This window comes from Chiloscyllium punctatum, chromosome 44, assembly GCF_047496795.1.
Source record: "Chiloscyllium punctatum isolate Juve2018m chromosome 44, sChiPun1.3, whole genome shotgun sequence".
NCBI classification, from domain to species: Eukaryota; Metazoa; Chordata; class Chondrichthyes; order Orectolobiformes; family Hemiscylliidae; genus Chiloscyllium; species Chiloscyllium punctatum.
Genome location: NC_092782.1, coordinates 44,245,995 through 44,265,379, shown reverse-complemented (window position 1 = coordinate 44,265,379; position 19,385 = coordinate 44,245,995). Strand labels below are relative to the sequence as shown.

General features: G+C 40.8%; 1 protein-coding gene across 1 annotated transcript in view; it reads right to left on the bottom strand.

Moving 5' to 3' along the window:
* shank3a (SH3 and multiple ankyrin repeat domains 3a) overlaps positions 1–19,385 on the bottom strand; it is a 973,942-nt gene that overhangs the window by 394,327 nt on the left and 560,230 nt on the right. The window contains exon 13 of the mRNA XM_072562789.1: positions 13,165–13,331. Within this exon, the coding sequence (XP_072418890.1) occupies positions 13,165–13,331 (167 nt within the window). The remainder of the gene's footprint in view (positions 1–13,164; positions 13,332–19,385) is intronic.

The following is a 19,385-nucleotide window of genomic DNA, read 5'->3' as shown; positions in this document are numbered from 1 at the left end:
GCAGAGATGGAAATAGTGATGGAGAAGATGTGTGCTAGAAGCTCAGCCCAAGGTCAAATTCAACACTAAGTGTTTTGCTTCACAGTCTCAGTTAGTTGCTAGAGCAAGAGATGAAGTTACTGGTAGGTAATGGAGTTTGTGACAAGGACAATGGCTATCTTCCCAATATCGGTCCAGAAATTTCTGTCCATTTGATAGTTAATTTTCAATGAGCAGGATGATAACTTAGTGATATTAGAAAGGTCCAGAGGGGTGGTATTAAGATGAAACTCAGTGCTGGGACAGCATATGTATGGAATTTGGTGTTTTTTCAGATACTGTGACTAAGAGTCATCTTGCAATTGAGAATTTAGGATGGAACCAAGAATTAAATGTCATCAAATATCAATAAATAATTTCTTCAAATCATCGTGGATAACTATCTCCATCACATTGAAAAACATCAATGCCATGAGGAATAATAACACAAGTATCCTTTATTGTTCCTCCCTGTCAGCCTTATAAGTCTTTATGCCTCTTGTGCATTCCATTTTGCAAATCCAAATACCAGGACCATCCGAACAGGAACATGCTATTCTGTCCCTCAAGCTTGATCCATCTATCCAGTAGGAGACTGAGGGGTGACCTTCTAGAGGTTTATAAAATCATGAGAGGCCGAGATAAGGTAGATAGCCGACAGCTTTTCCCCACGGTAGGGGAGTCTAAAACTAGAGGGCATAGGTTTAAGGTGAGAAGTGAGAGATACAAAAGGGTCCAGAAAGGCAATTATTTCACATAGAGGGTATTGAGTGTCTGGAATGGGCTGCTAGAGGTATGGTGGAAGCGAGTACAATTTCATCATTTAAGAAATATTTAGACATGTACATGGATGTGATAGGTATGGAGAAATATGGATCAAATGCAGGCAAACTAGTTTAATTGTGGAAACTGGTCAGCAAGTATGAGTTGGGCCAAAGGGTCTTTTCCATGTTGTAGACCTCCATGACTCTACTCCCTGGTCTCTTAGAGTTGAAATTTCCTTCCTAAACCTCTCTGCAATTGGAAGAAGAAAGGGTTGTATGAGTAATGGAAGAATAATGGTCCATGATAGGATAGATGACTGTTTCACCCTCTTCCCTTTCATTTGCTCAACACCTGTAACATTTTTCCAGTTTTGATGGAAGACGACAGCCCTGAAATGATAACTGTTTCCCATGCCACAGAAACTGTCAGACCCGAATATTTCATGCATTTTAATCTTTGTCTCTCTATTCTTCTTTAAGATGTTCCTTTCTCTCTATTTCTGAACAAAGCATCTGCCCCAGTATGACTCTTTATTTGAACCATTGTCTAATTTTTTTGATAGCATTCTTTAAACATTTCACGAAGAACCAGGAAACCATTCCTGCCTCATGAGCAATGCTAGTATGATTCACTTGCTCTTTTCACTGCTGGTGCAGAGGGGCTTCCTGAAGTTCCCCAGCATTCCAATTCAAATATGGGTGCCACATCCCCTGTGCAATGTTTTATTGCAGAACAGCAATGCAGAGATCCCGATTTTTCTTGTACAGAGAATTATGACAATGGGAGCGAATGACTGATGCACTTACTGCTGCCAGTACAATTCTGTGCTCAATGTTAAGATGAAGCAGGAGGCTGAACATGTCATGTGAGGGAGGGAGTAACAAGCAGATCTGTAAATGGCAAGCCAACGGCTCCTAAATGCCAGGAGTAAACTAAATAAAAAAAACATTAAAAGAAGCAAGTACTGGGCCAAAACATGAAAACAGAAATAGCAAAACCAAATTGGACTAATCCCATCAAAAGGTCAGTCAGTAAGTTTTAAAGCTGTTTCTAGCAGTAAAATGTCTGTCAGATATCTTGTACCTTACCAATGCTGTACATGGGAATACTTGAGGCTAATATTACATATAAATTCCAAAGCATTTACATCCCGTCTCCTGGACAAAACTTTAAAGCTGGAATAATTTATTTGCCACACATCAATACAGATTCTTTTTCCTGTAGTAGTATAGGCAAGTGTGATTAAAGGTATCTAACTTTTTATTATTTGGAAGTTTGGAATTTTAAAATAGCTGCACATATTTGGCTTCAACTCTGTGAAGGTACATTTTTTTAAGTAAATAAAAATAATTAGAAAATAATTTGACACTTAAATAATTTGACACATCAGCTCTAGAAAGCATAGGGGCTTCACTGCTGCCTCACAGCACCAGGGTTCGAATCCAATCTTGGGCGACTGTCTGTGTGGAGATTGCACATCCTCCCAGTGTCTGCGTGGGTTTCCTCCATGTGCTCCAGTTTCCTAACACGATCCAAAGACGTGCAGGTTAGGTGAATTGGCCATGCTAAATTGTCCATAGTGTTCAGGGATGTGTGGGTTGGGTGGATTGGTCAGAGTAATGGGGAATGGGTTTGGGTGGGATGCTATTCGTATGATCGGTATGGACTTGTTGGGCCGAAGGGCCTGTTTCCACACTGTAGGGATTCTATATGATCCAGCCAATGGCCTAGCAGGACACCTGTGGTGTGACTGGTGAAATGTTTACACAGTTGAGTTCACAGTAGAGAAAAAACAAATCAGGGGCATTAGTTTAGCTTTTGACTTCAGTTCTGGAAAATCTGGAGTCCAATTCAGAAGAGAGCTCCCACCACAGCAGAAGGGTATTAGTTTGTGAAGCCTTCAAGCTGTGAGAGTTTGGAAATAAGTTTTCAAGTTGTCAGAACGGTAAAGTTGTTTAGGTCATCAGCATTGAAAACGATTCATGACAGCAGACTTGGAAAGAATTTGTGAACTGTCTCAGCAGTCCACGTTGAGGAATTGCAAAGTATCATTTAAGTAAGAGATTTAAGAGCGGAGACAGAAATGAGATTTCTCTGGCATTGGGTATCTGTAAAGGAAGTTGCAGGGTAATAGATTGAAACTTTGTTGTTTATGTTTAGACCTGTCCAGCTTCATACAGTTATTGCTCCTGGACCTGCAAGGGTTCCATTCCTGAGAACCGCTGCAAATGATGAAATTTGCTTGCATGAAGCTCTTAAAATAAGTTAAAAATAGGTTAAAAATCACCGATATATGAATTTCATTTGCAGATGCTGAATTATATTGCTACTTTTTTTTGGAGCAGATAGGTGAATTCATGATTATGCAGATACATAGGGTTTACTGTACATTGCTCTATTTTATTTGTTATGTGATAAACTTATATTCTGTGTTAAAGGTCATTTGCAACCTAATGCACGTAAAAACATCACAGTTTAAAGGAGTAAGCCATTCAGCCCCTCGAGCCTGCTCCGCTATTCAGTATGATCTTGGCTAATCATCAAGCTTCTGACCCTAATCCCACCCTCACTATCCCCATATCCCTTGATACCTTTAGCCACAAGAACTAGATCTACCCTCCCTGATAACACAATGTTTTGGCATCAACTACATTCTGTGGTAGTGAATTCCACAGGTTCAGGCTCTCTGGGTGAAAAAAAAATTCTCCTCATCTCAGTCCTAAAATATTTACTCCTTATCCTTAAACAATGTGCCTTGATTCTGGACTTTCCCAGCATCAGGAACAGCCTTCCTGCATCAAACCTCTCTAACCCTGTTAGAATTTTATAGGTTTCTATGAGACTCCGCCTCATTGTTTGAAGCTCCAGCGAACACAATCACAACTAACTCAATCCTTCCTCATACTTTAGTCCTGACACTTCACAAATCAATTTTTGAAACATTCACTGCACTCCCTATATAAGCAAGAACATCCTTCCTCAGATAAGGCAACCAAACCTGCACACAACATTCCTACTGTGGCCCCACCATTGCTCTGCATAACTGCAGCAAGACATTCTTGTTCCTGTGCTCAAATCCTCTCGCTGTGAAGGTCAACATGCCATTTGCCTTCTTCACTGCCAAGTGGATCTGCATGCTTAGTTTCACTAACTGGCGCACAAGGACACCTGATCTTGTTGCACATTCCATCTCTCAATTTACAGCCATTCAAATAATAATCTGCCTTCCTGTTTTTGATGCCAAATTGGATAACCACACTTTATACTGCATCTACACATAATACTGCACAAATCCACACTATACTGCATCTGCCTTGCACTTGCCCACTCACTCAGCCTGTCCAAGTTATAGTCCATCAGGTTTATTTAAAATCACAAGCTTTCAGAGTGATGCTCCTTCATCGGGTGAAGTGCAGAGCTCTGAACACTTGTGATTTTAAATAAACCTGTTAGATTATAATGAAAGGTTTGACAAAGGGTCAGTTAGACGTGAAATGTCAGCTCTTTTCTCTCCTTACAGATGCTGCCAGACCTGCTGAGATTTTCCAGCATTTTCTCTTTTGGTTGCTGTTAGATTATAACATGGTGTAATGAGACTTCTGTCTTTATTCACCCTAGTCCAACACTGGCATCTCCACATCAAATGACACTGCATCATCTCTGCAACCTCTCAGATCACCCTTTCATCCAGCTTTGTGAAATCTGCATATTTTGTGATATTACATTTACTTCCCTCATCTAAGTCATTAACACATACTATGAATAACTGGAATCCTAGTGCTGATCCCTGTGATAACCCAACAGTTGCTGACTGCCATACAGGACAAAAAAAAAATTATTCCTACTCTTAATTTCCTGTCTGCTCAGCAATTTTCCATCTCAATACACTACCCCCAATCCCATGCACTTTAATTTTACACATTAATATCTTATACAGGACTTGGTTGACAGCTTTCTGAAAGTTAAATAAACCACATCCACCGGCTCTCCCTGGCACTACTAGTTACATACTCGAAGAATTTCAGTTGCTTTGTCAAGCGTTGTTTCCCTTCTGCAAATCTATGCTGACTGTATCTGATTCGACCACTGTTTTCTCAGTGCTCTGCTTTAGATTCTACTGAATACATTTCAGTGACTAACCAGCACAGTAACCAACTGCAAAAACTAAACTTATGACCTATGAAGCCAAATTTCACCCTGGCTTGCCCAATTGATCATTAGTTAGGATCATAACACAACAAATACTATGTGCCAAAGTACGAATATAAAATATTACTTTTAATGGAGAAAAATATAAAATTCCTGACTGAGGAGTCAACCCCAGTCAAATTGGAATCTATTACTGATTACCCTGCCAACCCTGCTGTCCCTTATTTTATGGACTCAGATGTTTACAGCATAGAAGGAAGATATTTGGTCCATCATGTCCATATGATTCAACAAAGATGTAAATAGACTAACCTTATTTTCCAGCTATTGGCACTTAGTCGTGGAGACTACTAACTGATTATCTAAACATTGTTTTAAGGTAACATGAGTTTCTGACTCAACCACCCTTTCAGGTTTTGAGTTCCAGATTCCCTACACCTGACGATGACATTTTATAAAAGTTCTCTGCAGGTCTCCTCTTGATCTACTATCTCTTGCGTTACATCTATGCTCCTTGGCTATGGACTTCCTTACCAAAGGATAAAACCAAAACTTCTCTAAAATATTGTCTTAACTAAAGTCCCCATGCGTGCAAACATTCCCATAAACCTTTTCTGCACTATTTCCAATGCCTTCCTAAAATACAGTGGATGTACCTGGATGTGAAACTCCAGCTGAAGCCAAAGTAATGTTTAATAAAGATTCAGTCTAATTCTCTTGCTTCTGTATTGATGCCTCTATTTAACAAGCCTAGGATCCCGTTTGCTTTATTAGCTGCACTTTCAACTTGTCTCATCACAATCAATGATCTGCACACATTTATCCATAGGTCCTTTTGCTTCAATCCCTACTTGACGACTGTTTCATTTTAAACTACTTTTCCTCATGCTTTCTCTCAAAATGTATAAACTTGCAAGTTTCTGCATTAAATTTAAGTCATTAGAGGCAGTCCGTTGGCGTGTCAATGTCTACTGCTGTGCCCCTCATAAACGGCAATCCCTTTCAGGTTTTGTGCAGCCTGAAAATCCTGAAAACATGTTCTGTAAGTCGGTAATCTACGAGTGTTATTATCGCCAGACTATTCGACCAGAAACCCAAGAAATCTTCGAGGACCTGAGTTCAAATCCTACCACAGCAGATAGTGGAATTTGAAGTCAGTAAAAAATCTAGAATGAATGAAGACCATGAAACTGCTGTTGATTGTCAGAAACACCCATCTGGTTCACTAATGTCCTTTAGGGAAGGAAACTGTGTCCTTACCCAGTCTGGCCTCCATGTGACTCCAGACCCACAGCAATGTGGTTGACTCTTAACTGCCTTTTTGGCAAAAAATGCTGGCCTATTTAGTGACATCCACATCCCTTGAACACATTAAAAAATATCTAGTTAAGTAACATATATTTTTAAAAGGCCAAGGTCCCGTCTAACTTAGCTCTCCTTTACTGCTGGCTTGGCTGAGACCTGCAACTAGGACCTTGCAGTCTGAGCGACTGATATGGTAGAAGCTTGTACTTATTATGAAAAGGTGAAATAGAATGGATAATGGGCACCTGTTTTCCTGAGCAAAGAACTTCATCATTGGCAGAAAAACAAAAGGAAAGTTGAGAATTTTGTTTCCCTTGAGAATGGTGAGAATATTGACTTCAATGCCCGAGAATATGGCTAGGGCTAACTCCCAACGTAATTAAAAAATGATCTGAATATACACTTGAAGTGATCTACGAAGAGCGAGCTGGAGAGTCAGATTGGGCTGAATAACTCTTTTCTGGCTAGCACAAGCTTGATGGACTGAATGGTACCCTTCTGTGCTGTAAATGTTCTCTTTCTATCTTTTCACACAATCAGCCTTGATATAGGAGCTTTCCTTTAACTCTGCAATTTGAAGGGATTGGAATCTCTCACTAAAGAACGAACACTGCGGTTATTTCTAAATTTGCAGAGAATGCAACTCTAAAATGGGACAAATTTATGCAGCCAACTAAATATAAGGAATTCCATTAAAGTCAGTGATGTCTGGAAAGCAGCCACCTCATCCATCATTAACAGCAAGAACCAGCTGAGATCAGGCCGCGGGTGGTGAATTCTAAACACATTGCACTAAGGAGATTCCTACAGTCACACTGAGGTTTAACAACTTAAATAACCCTGATATACCTCACGGACCTCAGCCTGATAAATTAGACATACCTCACACTAATACTCTGATATCTCGTAATTTCCTCAGTAACACTGTTCAATAAATCCCAGTTTTCACTGTAGCACTCTGAAGTACACCCTCACAGTGACACTCTGATATTGCACTCCCTGCTAATGCCAGAATATTTGTCCTGGTTGAAATAAGCAGAACACTAATGCTGCTGGAGACATTCAATCTAGTCACTTAAACTGTATTATACTTTGGGCAGATGAATCATTCATAAGTGTATAAATGAATCAATGCTTACAGCAGAGATGCTTCAAAAGGTTAATTAAAACTGAGCAGGACAGCTGACAGATATGGACTAGCAACTGTTCTGAATATCTAAACAGCAAAACATTGAGGATTGTGCAGTCCGTGTATGGGACACAAACTAAATGGGCCAGTTGGTGGAAAGTACAATGGGGCGATTAAGTGTTAAATAACTGAGTCAGTAAGGTTAAAAGAAACTATGAGGTGAATGTTATCATTCTGTGGTTTTAACTCAATTGGTGGCAAGGTATCTTTGTACCTATCATTGAGATTACTTTCTGGAGGGGAGTACAGTGTTTGTGTGTTTTGGGGGGTGGGGTGGCATGAGGATGGCAGGTGAACAGTAATGCAAGATGGTGGTGTGTAAAGTAGATGAAATAGAGGAGTCTCAGAAGAACTTGAGTATGGAGTTGCTGGACACGGGAAGCTGGTGAGCAGATCTTGTCTTTTCTTCAAGCTCCAGCTACCTCGAACATTCCTAGGCTTTGCTGGTTCGCTCCTTGTAAATGTTTGGTGGGGCTACTGGTGAGGATGACATGAAGCTGATGTGTTATTGTTATGGAGTCACTGGATTAGTAATTCTGTGACCTGGATTATTAATCCAGAGAGAGAAAACTTAAATTTACTGTGACAGGTTGAGAATCTAAATTCAGATTAACTGATTTCTGAAAAATCTGATAAAAAGAGACTCTATCAGTTTATGAAGCTGTCAAGTTTGTTGTAAAAATGCAACAAGTTCACAAATATTCTTTTGAGAAAGAAAGCTGCTTTCTGTACTTCTGTGTGCATGTAACTTGAATAAACTGTAAGATTATAAGGGTCATGCTCAGGAACAAAATAACTTTATACATGGGGATAAACATTCAGGAAAATGTGTGGTTGTTTTTTTTGACATGATGAACAGAAAAACAGAATTAACTTAAATAGATAGTTACTAAATAGTGCTGTAATATGGAATGATATTGATATTCTTGTACATGAATCATAAAAGGGTAGCATGTAGATTTAAAAGCAATTAGGAAGGCAATGGAATTTCTTTCTGCAGAAGATCATTAGTCTGTGGAATCCCTTTCTTAGATATCAGTGGAGACTGGGTAATTGAGTATACTCAAGGCTGAATTAGACAGTGTTTTACTCTATCTGGGAATCCAGGGTTATTGGGACTGGCAGAGGCTTGGAGAATGAGGAGATGCCTTACTTCTAACTTATTTGTTCTGAATTTATAATTCTATGCTGATTTACAGCATCTTTGTTTAACATTGAACACTTAAGGGATTTAAAGACCTCACATTTTTGATAGGCAATATGGGACACCCACTTTGAAACTAGTTATCCACCTGCAACACATCAAGCTGCTTCCCTGATTACCAGGGTCCCAAATATTCTGATGCAGAGACAGAGGGAAACTGATAGAAGTTCCCTGCTGGGTCGCACCACCACCATGAGCAGAGATTTTCCCCTCATGACATATTCCTAGTTCAACTTAGTGCTAACCTGCAAATCACTATGATGCAAACTTTAGAAAGGACAAAGTACCTGGTCAACTCCCACAGCTAAATAAGATGGTAGGGAGGTTTCCAGATATGTGTTTTATGCTTCAATTATTAATCTGCAGGCGTCTACCTGTTAGACAATCTGACATCACTGGGAATATCAGCATTTATCGCAAATTCCAAATTGCCGATATAATTTTTGTGCTCCTGTTTGATTCATGATAGTTATTTGATACAAATGTGTGTCTTGCTTTGCCTTTTCACAGGACAATAATAAGTCAAGCACTTTGTTGTGGAGTTTACCTACAAGAATACTCAGATTCCTTCCCTAAAAAGACAAGGTGGACCAGTTGGGATTTTACAACTATGCAGCGACTTCATGGCCATGTTTACTATTCCCTGATTTTATTGCGGTCTCCAAAAATTGAATTCAAGTTTTACTTGAATGTAGAGATTTAAAATGACCTACTCTGGATTGTTGGTCCAGTAGCATATCACAAAATAAACGTATGAGTGTGTTTTTGAGTGTCAGGCTCCCCCACAAAATGCCAAACTGCTAATGAAATTAACACAATTAAAATTCACAATAAATTGGATAAGGATCAAAATTTTCATTGCAGGCTAAGATTCCTCAGTATAGTGAGTTGCTTTTTGGCTGTAGATCCTAGGATGAATGACTACAGGTGGTGGATTCCACTTGCGTCAATACTATTCCCAATTTTATTTGAAAATATCTTTTATATTGCCTCAAGAGCCAGAGATTTTCTGTACGCAAATTTTGAACACCCAATGGTATACAATATCATAGAATTCCCAAAAGTCAAAATGGAGGAAATGGCTTCAAGGCCTTGTTACTGTGGCAAGATTACTGTGAAATTTCAGCAAGCTGTATGTCAGGAGTCAATAGAGCAAGCAGAAACTTTCCAGAGCCCAGAATTGCCTGAAACTTTGAATTTACTCATAGATCCATGCTAGGATCTGAGAGTCAGTCTTGCTATGCTAACAGTGCTTAGGCAGTCTATCTTTTTGCATTTCATCAATACTGCAATATCTACAGTTTTATGTATTGTAATCTTCAGATGTTATGGTTATCAATACAGTAGCAATAGAAATTATTTTACAATATAAAGTATATTAGCATTCTGAAATTTAACTTATAAGATGTCAAGCAAGCAGCCAGATTTAACCTGTATTTCACAGTACATATAGAAAGAACTGTTCTCAAGATGCTTTTAAGATAATGGAATACATTATGAAATGCATTCACTACTGTAATGTACAGAAGCATGAATGTCAATTTACACACAGTAAAGCTCTACAAACAGCAGGAATCAGGTCACCACTGCAGTAGGATTGGTTGAAGGATAAATACTGGTTAGGGCATCCGGAAGAAGTTCCCACTGTTTTTCAAATAAAGCCCTGGTATCTTTTGAAACCATTTGAGTGCTCAGGTTGGACACCAGTTTTAATATCTCATCCAAATGTTAAGCCCTCTATAAAGCTTCTCTAAGTAAATGCAAATTGTGGTTATGTTTGCATTGCATTAGCACCTGTATGCTATTATAATCACCTCCTGCTGATGCTGACTCTGTAGCACAACAATTGGTGACCTTCTGCCTGAATCAGTCACTCCAGGGTATCCTTTACATGAACTACATAAACTCCTCAATTAAATTTCACCTGTAATTTAATGACAGCCATATATGTTTTGTGTATATAATCCAACGTAACTCCTCTATTAGATTTCAGGCTGCAGCTCAGTCCCAGATATTCATTATTTTACAAATAAATCACTCAATCTTTTGATTAGAACCCTCAGTCCAAGACATCCATTGTCATGCAAATAAACTAGCCCAACCCTTGATCAGATTCCAGGCATTCATTCACATCCAATCATGTATTATTAGATTCCAGCCCACATAATTCTGCAATTCTGCTTCCAAACTCTGAAGTTCTGTGCTAATTTAACTTATGTTGGGGATGTGTTAAAGCTGGTGCCATTTGCCAAACACCTACATTACTAGGTAGGGGAAAATAACAGCCAGGTTTTTCTCACCTGGCAAAGTAAATCATTTTTACATGGTAATGAGGATGTAAAATCAACCATTATGACCTTCATGATCAATAACCAACAAAGTCTCTCAGTTTAGACTTCACCAAGTAGGCCAGTTAGGAGATTGCCAAGACAGAAAAAAGCAATAACTGACAGAGATACAAATAGAGAAACCGAAAGCACAAGATAAATGAGAATTAGAAACAGTATTATGGTCTGAGATAGAGCTGCACAAAATCAGAAATCCAAAGGTGATTAAAGGCACAAGGTGAGTGTGAAACAGCAACATCAAGTGTGGATGAAAGAATTTGGGGATGTTGGGGGGGGTGGAGATGTTGGAGTGGGGTGGTGGGGGGGAAGGGTAAAGTGGGACAAACTGAAGAGCTGGGAAAAGAAAGGCAACAGAAAAAGTAAAAGGTGAAACAGAAAGAAACATTTAAACAATGATATTTTGATTATTTATTTTAGTTATGCTTAAGAAGGTTCCATGTCTTCAATTGGTATCCATAGTTCTTGGGGTTGGAAGTGTTTCAGGCATGTATTCCTGATGAAGGGCTTTTGCTTGAAACATCAATTTTACTGCTCCTCGGATGCTGCCTGAACTGCTGTGCTTTTCCAGCACCACTCTAATCTAGAATCTGGTTTCCAGCATCTGCAGTCATTGTTTTTACCTAGTGTTTCAGGCAACCCAGTTACTGTTTTGCAGTGATTAAAAGAGTCTTAGAAAGCTCCTAACAGTTGTATAGTATGTTTAAGGATCATACTCTCTTCATTGTTGGATAGTGCAACATGAATAACCTCTAATTTATAGTATGAGTGGAATATTAAGTGCAAAGCTTGCATTTGCCTCACATTTGAATGTATCTGAGAGTATTCCCATGAATCTGTATACAGGCAGTGCATACCCTCAGCCAATCCTTCACAGTTACATAGCATCAGAACCCCTCCACACACAAATCTAAGCACTGTAAGATCTGTGAAGATGTTAATGCAAGCCCCTGTTGTGTAAGACAAAATGGTGAGTGATCAGTTGATATTCTCCCAATGTGATTGAGGTAAGGTCAAATATCCCATCAAAACAATTGGACTTCAGGGGGTTTGCTGAGACCCTCTGTAATACAACAGATAATTGCAAGAGTGTAATCAAATGAACTTGGCTACTATGTAACTGCAAGAGGTGGGCTGAGACCTTTTATGTTTCCACAACATTGGAAGGAGTTAAGGAACAAGAACCCATCACAGAGAGGATGTCAATAAATGAACAAGATTAAAGCAATGTGGACAATGAGCTGCCAGCTTCAACAAAGAAAATTAAACACTTTTTGTTCCTCACACTTTCTTGACATTACCAGCTGAAAACAAATACTCCAACCAGAAGGCGAGGAAAATAGAACAGCCACATCTTAGTCTTTTTCAACTAGAGTTTAGAAAACAGAGTTAGCTTCTGACAAGCCTATTGCTACAACTCGAAGGGGCGAACACTGCAAGTGGCAGCATCCTGGGTCTGAGAACAAGTTATGCATGACCAGGCTCTCACTCTGTCCATCACTCTCCCTCTCTCCCACACACACAGGCACAGGCACAGACACACACAAGGAGAGGAACATGGTAGAACAGGGCTTCAAATGTTGAAACTTGGTACCAATTGCTGTGAAATTAAATGATTAGGTGGGGAGACAATGGAGAGAAAACTTGGTAGAAGAAAACAGCACATTTACCTTTGCCATGAGAGCGGACCTCTGCATGTGGCATGTAAGGATGATGCAGAAATGGAAAATAAATAAATACATATTGGCCAAGAAATGGAGCTGCTAAGTTATATGTGAATTGAATCTGATTCCAGAATTGTGTTGTTCGTGCAACTGAGTTATCATTTAGAGCTGGGCGAACATGCAGAGTCTCGGGAAGGAATGGGCAGCATGCAGAAGGAATGAGTGCGAGTGTTCGGTAGCATCGAAAAGGGACAGATGGCGGGAAGGGAGAAATGAGAGGCGGATGGGAAGAGGTGTTTCAGCACCATGGAGAAGGCATAGACCGGGACCGTTCATTCATTTCAGCACCATGGAGAGGGAACAGTTAGAGTGTTCAGGAGATGAAATGATGCAAAGGAGAGAGAAGTGAGTTCTGAAAGAATGAAATACAGACGGGAAGAGAGAATTAGTGTGGGCGATGGTGAGGTACACAGAGATTGGGTGAGATGGGTGGTTCAGCTCTAGGATATGGGGGTCCGCACTGACCTTTAACTCGCTCCCCTCGGTGCAGCAGGATCTCACCCTCTCCCTGGGGCTGGTAGGGTTTCACCACGATGAAGGTCCGTCCCGGAACCGCACTGTACAGTTTGCGCTTGGGTCCTCTGTGTACAGGAGCTGGGGTCGTGCTCGGCTCGGCGCTCACGGTGCTCGGGCTGTAAACAAAAACATAGGTGACAGTAGTTCTCCCAGACCCGGGTCCGGGACCGGGGGGTGTCCCCTCCCGCATGCTGCCCGGGATTGGGGACGGCTGGGGACGGGCGGTGTGCTGTGGGGAATGACAGTGGCTTCAGTGCACTCGGCCTCTCCCGGCCGGGGCTGGGCTCGGACAGCCGCCCGGCTCCGCTGGCATCGCTAGTCCGAGGAGGGCGCTGATGTCGCCGGCCGCAGCCAGGGCTGCGGCATCCTCCCCCGGCCCCGGGAGCTCCTCACATGTCAGCGGCTGAATCCGAGCTCCGGCTCACTCACTCACTCACTCACTCCCGGGCTGGAAACCAAACTAACGCCTCAGACCGCCCCATCCGCTCACACCGAGCCCGCCCCCCTCACTGGGAATGACCTCGCTCCTAGCTCCACCCAGGGCAGCCCTGCTCCGCTCCCTCCCCTTTACTGGCTATCTCCCCCCACCCCCGCCACAGGTAACCCTCCCCTGCACAGGCCACTCCCTTCACGCAGGGCTATGTTATCTCTCCTCTCCAATCATTTTCCTTTTCTACAACCTTTCATCTCCTGCCTCTCCCCGCCCTTCCTATCCAGCTCAAGTTCAGGAAACTGGATTTTTGTTTAAAATATGTCAAATCTTGCAAAGCCTGCTACTTCTAGCTAGGATCTTCTAGGAAAGCGTATCTAAAGTCGAAACTATTTCTTTAGAAAGGATACAAAAATGCATTTTGTTTCTTTGAAAGAGAATCGAACAAACTGAATTTTTAAAGATCAATCTGTCTGAGAGACTTCCTCACTAGATCAGTCGTAAATAGTGAGACTCTGTCCAAGGTGAGATACCTCTCTCAAAAGACACAGAATCTCTATAGAGTGATTTTTAAATTTTACTGGGGTGTCAAAGTGTCTGAGTGGAGTTTGCACATTCTCCCCATGTCTGTGAGGGTTTCCTGCGGATGCTCTGGTTTCCTCCCACAGTCCAAAGATGTGCAGGTCAGGTGGATTGGCCATTGTAATTGCCCATAGGGTCCAGGGACATGCAGACTAAGTGGAGTAGCCATGAGAAATACAGAATGAAGGCATAGGGTAGGTGGGTCTGGGTGGGATGCTCTTCAGAGGATTGATGTGGACTGAATGGCTGAATGGCCTAGCTCTGAACTGTAGGGATTCTATGATGCTAGATTTCCCAGGAGCTTCATTTTGAAATAGACAAGGTGGGTCAAAACTTTTTTCCAATCTGGGCAGTAAGTAATTTCCATACAATGTTCAAAATTTCTCCAGTTCTCTTCAAGGTGAAGAGCTCCATTTCCTTTTGCAAAGGAAAAATAGTTTGGTGACTATACTGGTTTGATAGCTGCACAACTAGCATTGAATGACATGTACAGAACCTTTATCAAGAAGTCTTTGTGGCATTCTTTACCAAAGTACAGCTACTAAGTTATTACTTAAAGGCTTATTAATGAGAACATTAATCCTGATCTATTAACCTAAATATTTACTATCAGTGTACACCAGGTTTAACATCTAAAAGATTAACTAAAACATTTTTCAAACTTTCTACAGTAATACCTCTCACAATGGTGACTTCTACTACTGGGGGGGGGGGGGGGGGGCAAGAAAAGCAGCAAAGGTGTGATGTCATGATAGGTATACAATTTATATGTAAATTTAACTTTTAAAAGTTGGATTATACAATAAATGCAAATAGGTGTTGATTACTTTCCTTTTAAAAAGAGGATCAGGGAATCCTTGGGAACAGTAATCTAAATCCAGCATTTTGTCAGCAAATAGGTGTTAATGGGAAATGTTTATGCTGTTGGATTTATGACAGATAGAGTAAACATGTAAGGATATTAGCTTTGTTTTCAGTTCAGAAGAATCTAGGATGAACAAGATTTTTTTTTAAAATCAGTTCATATTATATTTAATTTAGAAGCAAGATTAGTTTCTCTCCTTAAAGAAAGATCTGAGCAGCTCAGTGGAGAATACACTTCAGCAAACAGAAAGAATTCATGAAGCTTCCAAGACAGGGGAGCTTGCTTAAAAATCTGTAGGTTATTGGAATTCAGACAGTTTAGTCTCTTAGAATTGTGAAGAGTTCATATTGGAAGATTTGGAAGGGACTGCCTTCACAGTCCATGGGAAAGGGCTTAAAGAATCACATAAGTATAAGCTGGAAGAGTTGAGATAAGGAGTACAATTTATCTGGATTTGAGTTTCTATAATAGACATTGTCAGGAAATGTTTAGAAACTTTGTTTTGATGTGTTGTTTAAATCTAGTTAACGCTCCTTTATATTTAGATAGTTTGGTTTGTTTATATCTCCTTTTTTAATAAGTATCCATTCAGCCATTAAAGAACATCTACACTTTTGTGTGAATGTGTCTTGGTGACTAACCACTAAGTTAACTAACTAAACCAAGAGGAACATCAAGCCAGATTTCATTCTGTCATCTGTCTCGTCCAGCAGTATCATCAGCTGTGATCACAGCAATGGGAACACCACCATCTCCAAGTTCTCCTCCAGAATCCTCATGATCTTGACTTTTAGATTAGATTCTCTACAGTGTGGAAGCAGGCCCTTCGGCCCAACAAGTTCACATTGCCCCTCCGAAGAGAAACCCACCCAAACCCATTTCCCTCTGACTAACGCACCTAACACTGGGCAATTTAGCATGGCCAATTCACCTGACCTGCACATCTTTGGATTGTGGGAGGAAATCAGAGTACACGGAGGAAACCCACGCAGACACGGGGAGAATGTGCAAACTCCACACAGACAGGCGGGAATCGAACCCAAGACCCTGGCACTGTGAGGCAGCAGTGCTAACCACTGAGCCACCGTGCTGCCCCAGTAATATGGAGGAGCTGGTGTTGGACTGGGGTGGACAAAGTTTAAAAATCACATAACACCAGGTTATAGTCCAACAGGTTTGTTTGCAGCACTGTTCCTTCATCAGGTAACTGTCAGCAGGATCATAAGACACAGAATTTATAGCAAAAGATTGCAGTGTCATACAGCTGAAATGATATATTAAACAAACCTAGATTGCTGTTAAGTCTTTCAACTTTTAGAATAGGTTGCAGACTGTGGTTCGTTAATATGTAAATTCCAGAACTTCTTTTAAGTCGCATTCTCGAGATAACTTAAGGTTTTATTAAAAATAAAGTGACATCTCAGCTCAGACAATGCATTGAAGATGTGAGGTTAGAGCCTGTCAGTATCCTAATATTGAGTCAGGCTGGTTCTACTTAGAAAGACTTAACAGCAATCTAGGTTTGTTCAATATATCATTTCAGCTGTATGCCACTGTAATCTTTTGCTATAAATTCTGTATCTTATGATCCTGCTCCACTGCTACCCGATGAAGAAGCAACGCTCTGAAAGCTAGTGCTTCCATTTAAACCTGTTGGACTATAACATAGTGTTGAGTGATTTTTAAATTATCTTGATTTAGGCATTTACTGTTACTTTTTCCACAGTTGCTGGATCAAGATCTTAGAACCTATCAGCAAACAAGGGTGTCGGCACCTTCATTACAGACACCACAGCAATTCAAGAAGGTCCACCATCACTTTTTCTAGAGCATCTAGAGATGGATGATAAATGCCAGCCCTATTAGTGTTACTCACATCTAGACACAAAACATATATTAAAAAGAAGAATAGCTGTTTCATTATAAGTGACTTTGAGAGGCGCCCAATCTTGTTCTCACCGGACATTCAGAGTCAAGGTCATTGCAAGAAATCAAGATTTGGAACCCTGTTTGATTTCCCCTGAGTCACAAGCACTAAGGACTAGTGCAAAATGACAGTCATACAGCATTCTTCAATCTAAACAGTCAGACCTGGCATGCAGTACTATTTGCAAGAGTCTGTTTTCTTGTTTGCAAATGGGCAAATAGGCACCATCTGGACTGTGACTGCCTCAGTGGAATATGAGGCATAATTTACAAAGCTTATCGGCCAAGGCACCAAATCTCCCTCAGTGAAATGCAATGCAGAGAACACTTGAAGCATGTAAATATCTGAAGTACTGTTCAGGATATGCCTGCTCCTGAGGATGTTCGAAAAGGAGCAACAAATATATTTTTAGGAATAAACACTTAAAAGTTTATGCGAAAACATTGAGCTGTTTGAACTGATTTTCTTTGAGAAAGGGACTTCATGAAAAATTATAATCAAAGATCATCTTGCATTTATACTTCAGGGTGTTCAGAAGTGCTTTGGAACTAAGCATTTTGGAATGCAATAACTGTTGCACTGTAAGAAATGAGGCAACCAACTGTGCACAGCAAGGTCACCATCAATAACAATGACATAATGATAAGCGAATCTGTTTTCATGATCATTGATTGAGAAATGTGCATTTACCAAAAAACCAAAAATTTTCCAAAATACTTCAGTATTACCTTTTAGAAAAATCTGAGAGATCATACCTAGTCTTGTTTTAATGTGTCATCTGAAAGACACCTTCTGTGACACCAAGACACAGTAAAGTAGATCTAGATTTGAGACTTTGCCTGGACTAAATTGCTGATCTTAGCCAGGGTGAGAGGGAACCTCAGTACTTTTGGTGCAAGGAGGAGAGAAAATGGAAAAATCCCTGGCATAATGTGTCAAGACTATTCCTCCAGTGCAGTGGAAATTTGAGGGGAGGCATTAGGAAGGATAGAGTTGGGGTAAGAAGGGAAGCTAAGGGGAACACTTTAATCAAAAAGGAGAATGGAGATTTGCAATGATTCCGAGGGAATGACTTTAACAGAAACAACATGGATGAGGTCAAGACAACTCGATGTAGAAATGTTCCCCACAGGCTACAGCACCCTGATGTTTGGATCAAATGGTGGTCAGAAACATGGTCTTGTGCTGGGAATTTTCATCAAACTGTGATTTTCCCGAAATTAATTAACTCAGAGGGCAGACCCCATGTCCAATTAAGGACAATAGCCAAGAGGCCCTCCAGCATTAAAGAAGCAGTAGACTTCAAGGTGGAGGGGTTGGTCTCTGAATCCACTTGGTGCCTGGAGGTTAATTGATAAGGTCCAGTTGGCCTCTGATATTTGGTCTTTATTGGCTGCATGAGACGTGTGGACAGATAGCCCCTGTACCTCCATCCAGGATGGGATGCTACTGGGAATCCAGGGGTTTCTGGCTGATGGAGCAAATTTCCAAGTCTGCCTGCCTCCATGCTCTCCCTCACTGCAGCTAGAAATTCAGCCTAATATGTTTCTATGGAGAGGATGAAGGATGTTGTGAGTTATGGCAAAAAAGTGATGGGGCGCGGTGTTGAAGTCCATTTTGAGAAGGTAAAGCAGGTACGATTAAGCTGTGTGTTCAAAAGGTGGGTGGGGAGCTGAGGGATTTAGTGAGCAATTTTTTGAAGATTAAATTCAGGTTGCGTCTCCCCTCCCATCTGCACGGAAAAGATCCCACGACATGATTTTGAAAATTAGTGGTTATCCTTTGTCATGACCAATTTATATTTCTCAACCAATGTCACAAAAATTGCATATGTAATCATTTATCACATTATTGTTTGTGGAGCCTGGATGTGCATAAATAGACTGCAATTTATCCTTTATTACAATGTGTACATTTTACAAAGTATTCAATCTTCCGTAAAGTGCTTTGGAAAGATCCTGAAGTTGTGAAAGGTACTTGAGCTATAGGGAGAGGCTGAACAGGCTGGGGCTGTTTTCCCGGAGCGTCGGAGGCTGAGGGGTGACCTTATAGAGGTTTACAAAACTATGAGGGGCATGGATAGGATAAATAGACAAGTCTTTTCCCTGGGGTGGGGAGTCCAGAACTAGAGGGCATAGGTTTAGAGTGAGAAAGGAAAGATATAAAGATACCTAAGGGGCAACTTTTTCACGCAGAGGGTGGTACGTGTATGGAATGAGCTGCCAGAGAACGTGGTAGAGGCTGGTACAATTACAACATTAAAAGGCATTTGGACGGGTATATGAATAGGAAGGGTTCGGAAGGATATGGGCTGGGTGCTGGCAGGTGGGACTAGATTGGGTTGGGATATCTGGTCGGCATGGACG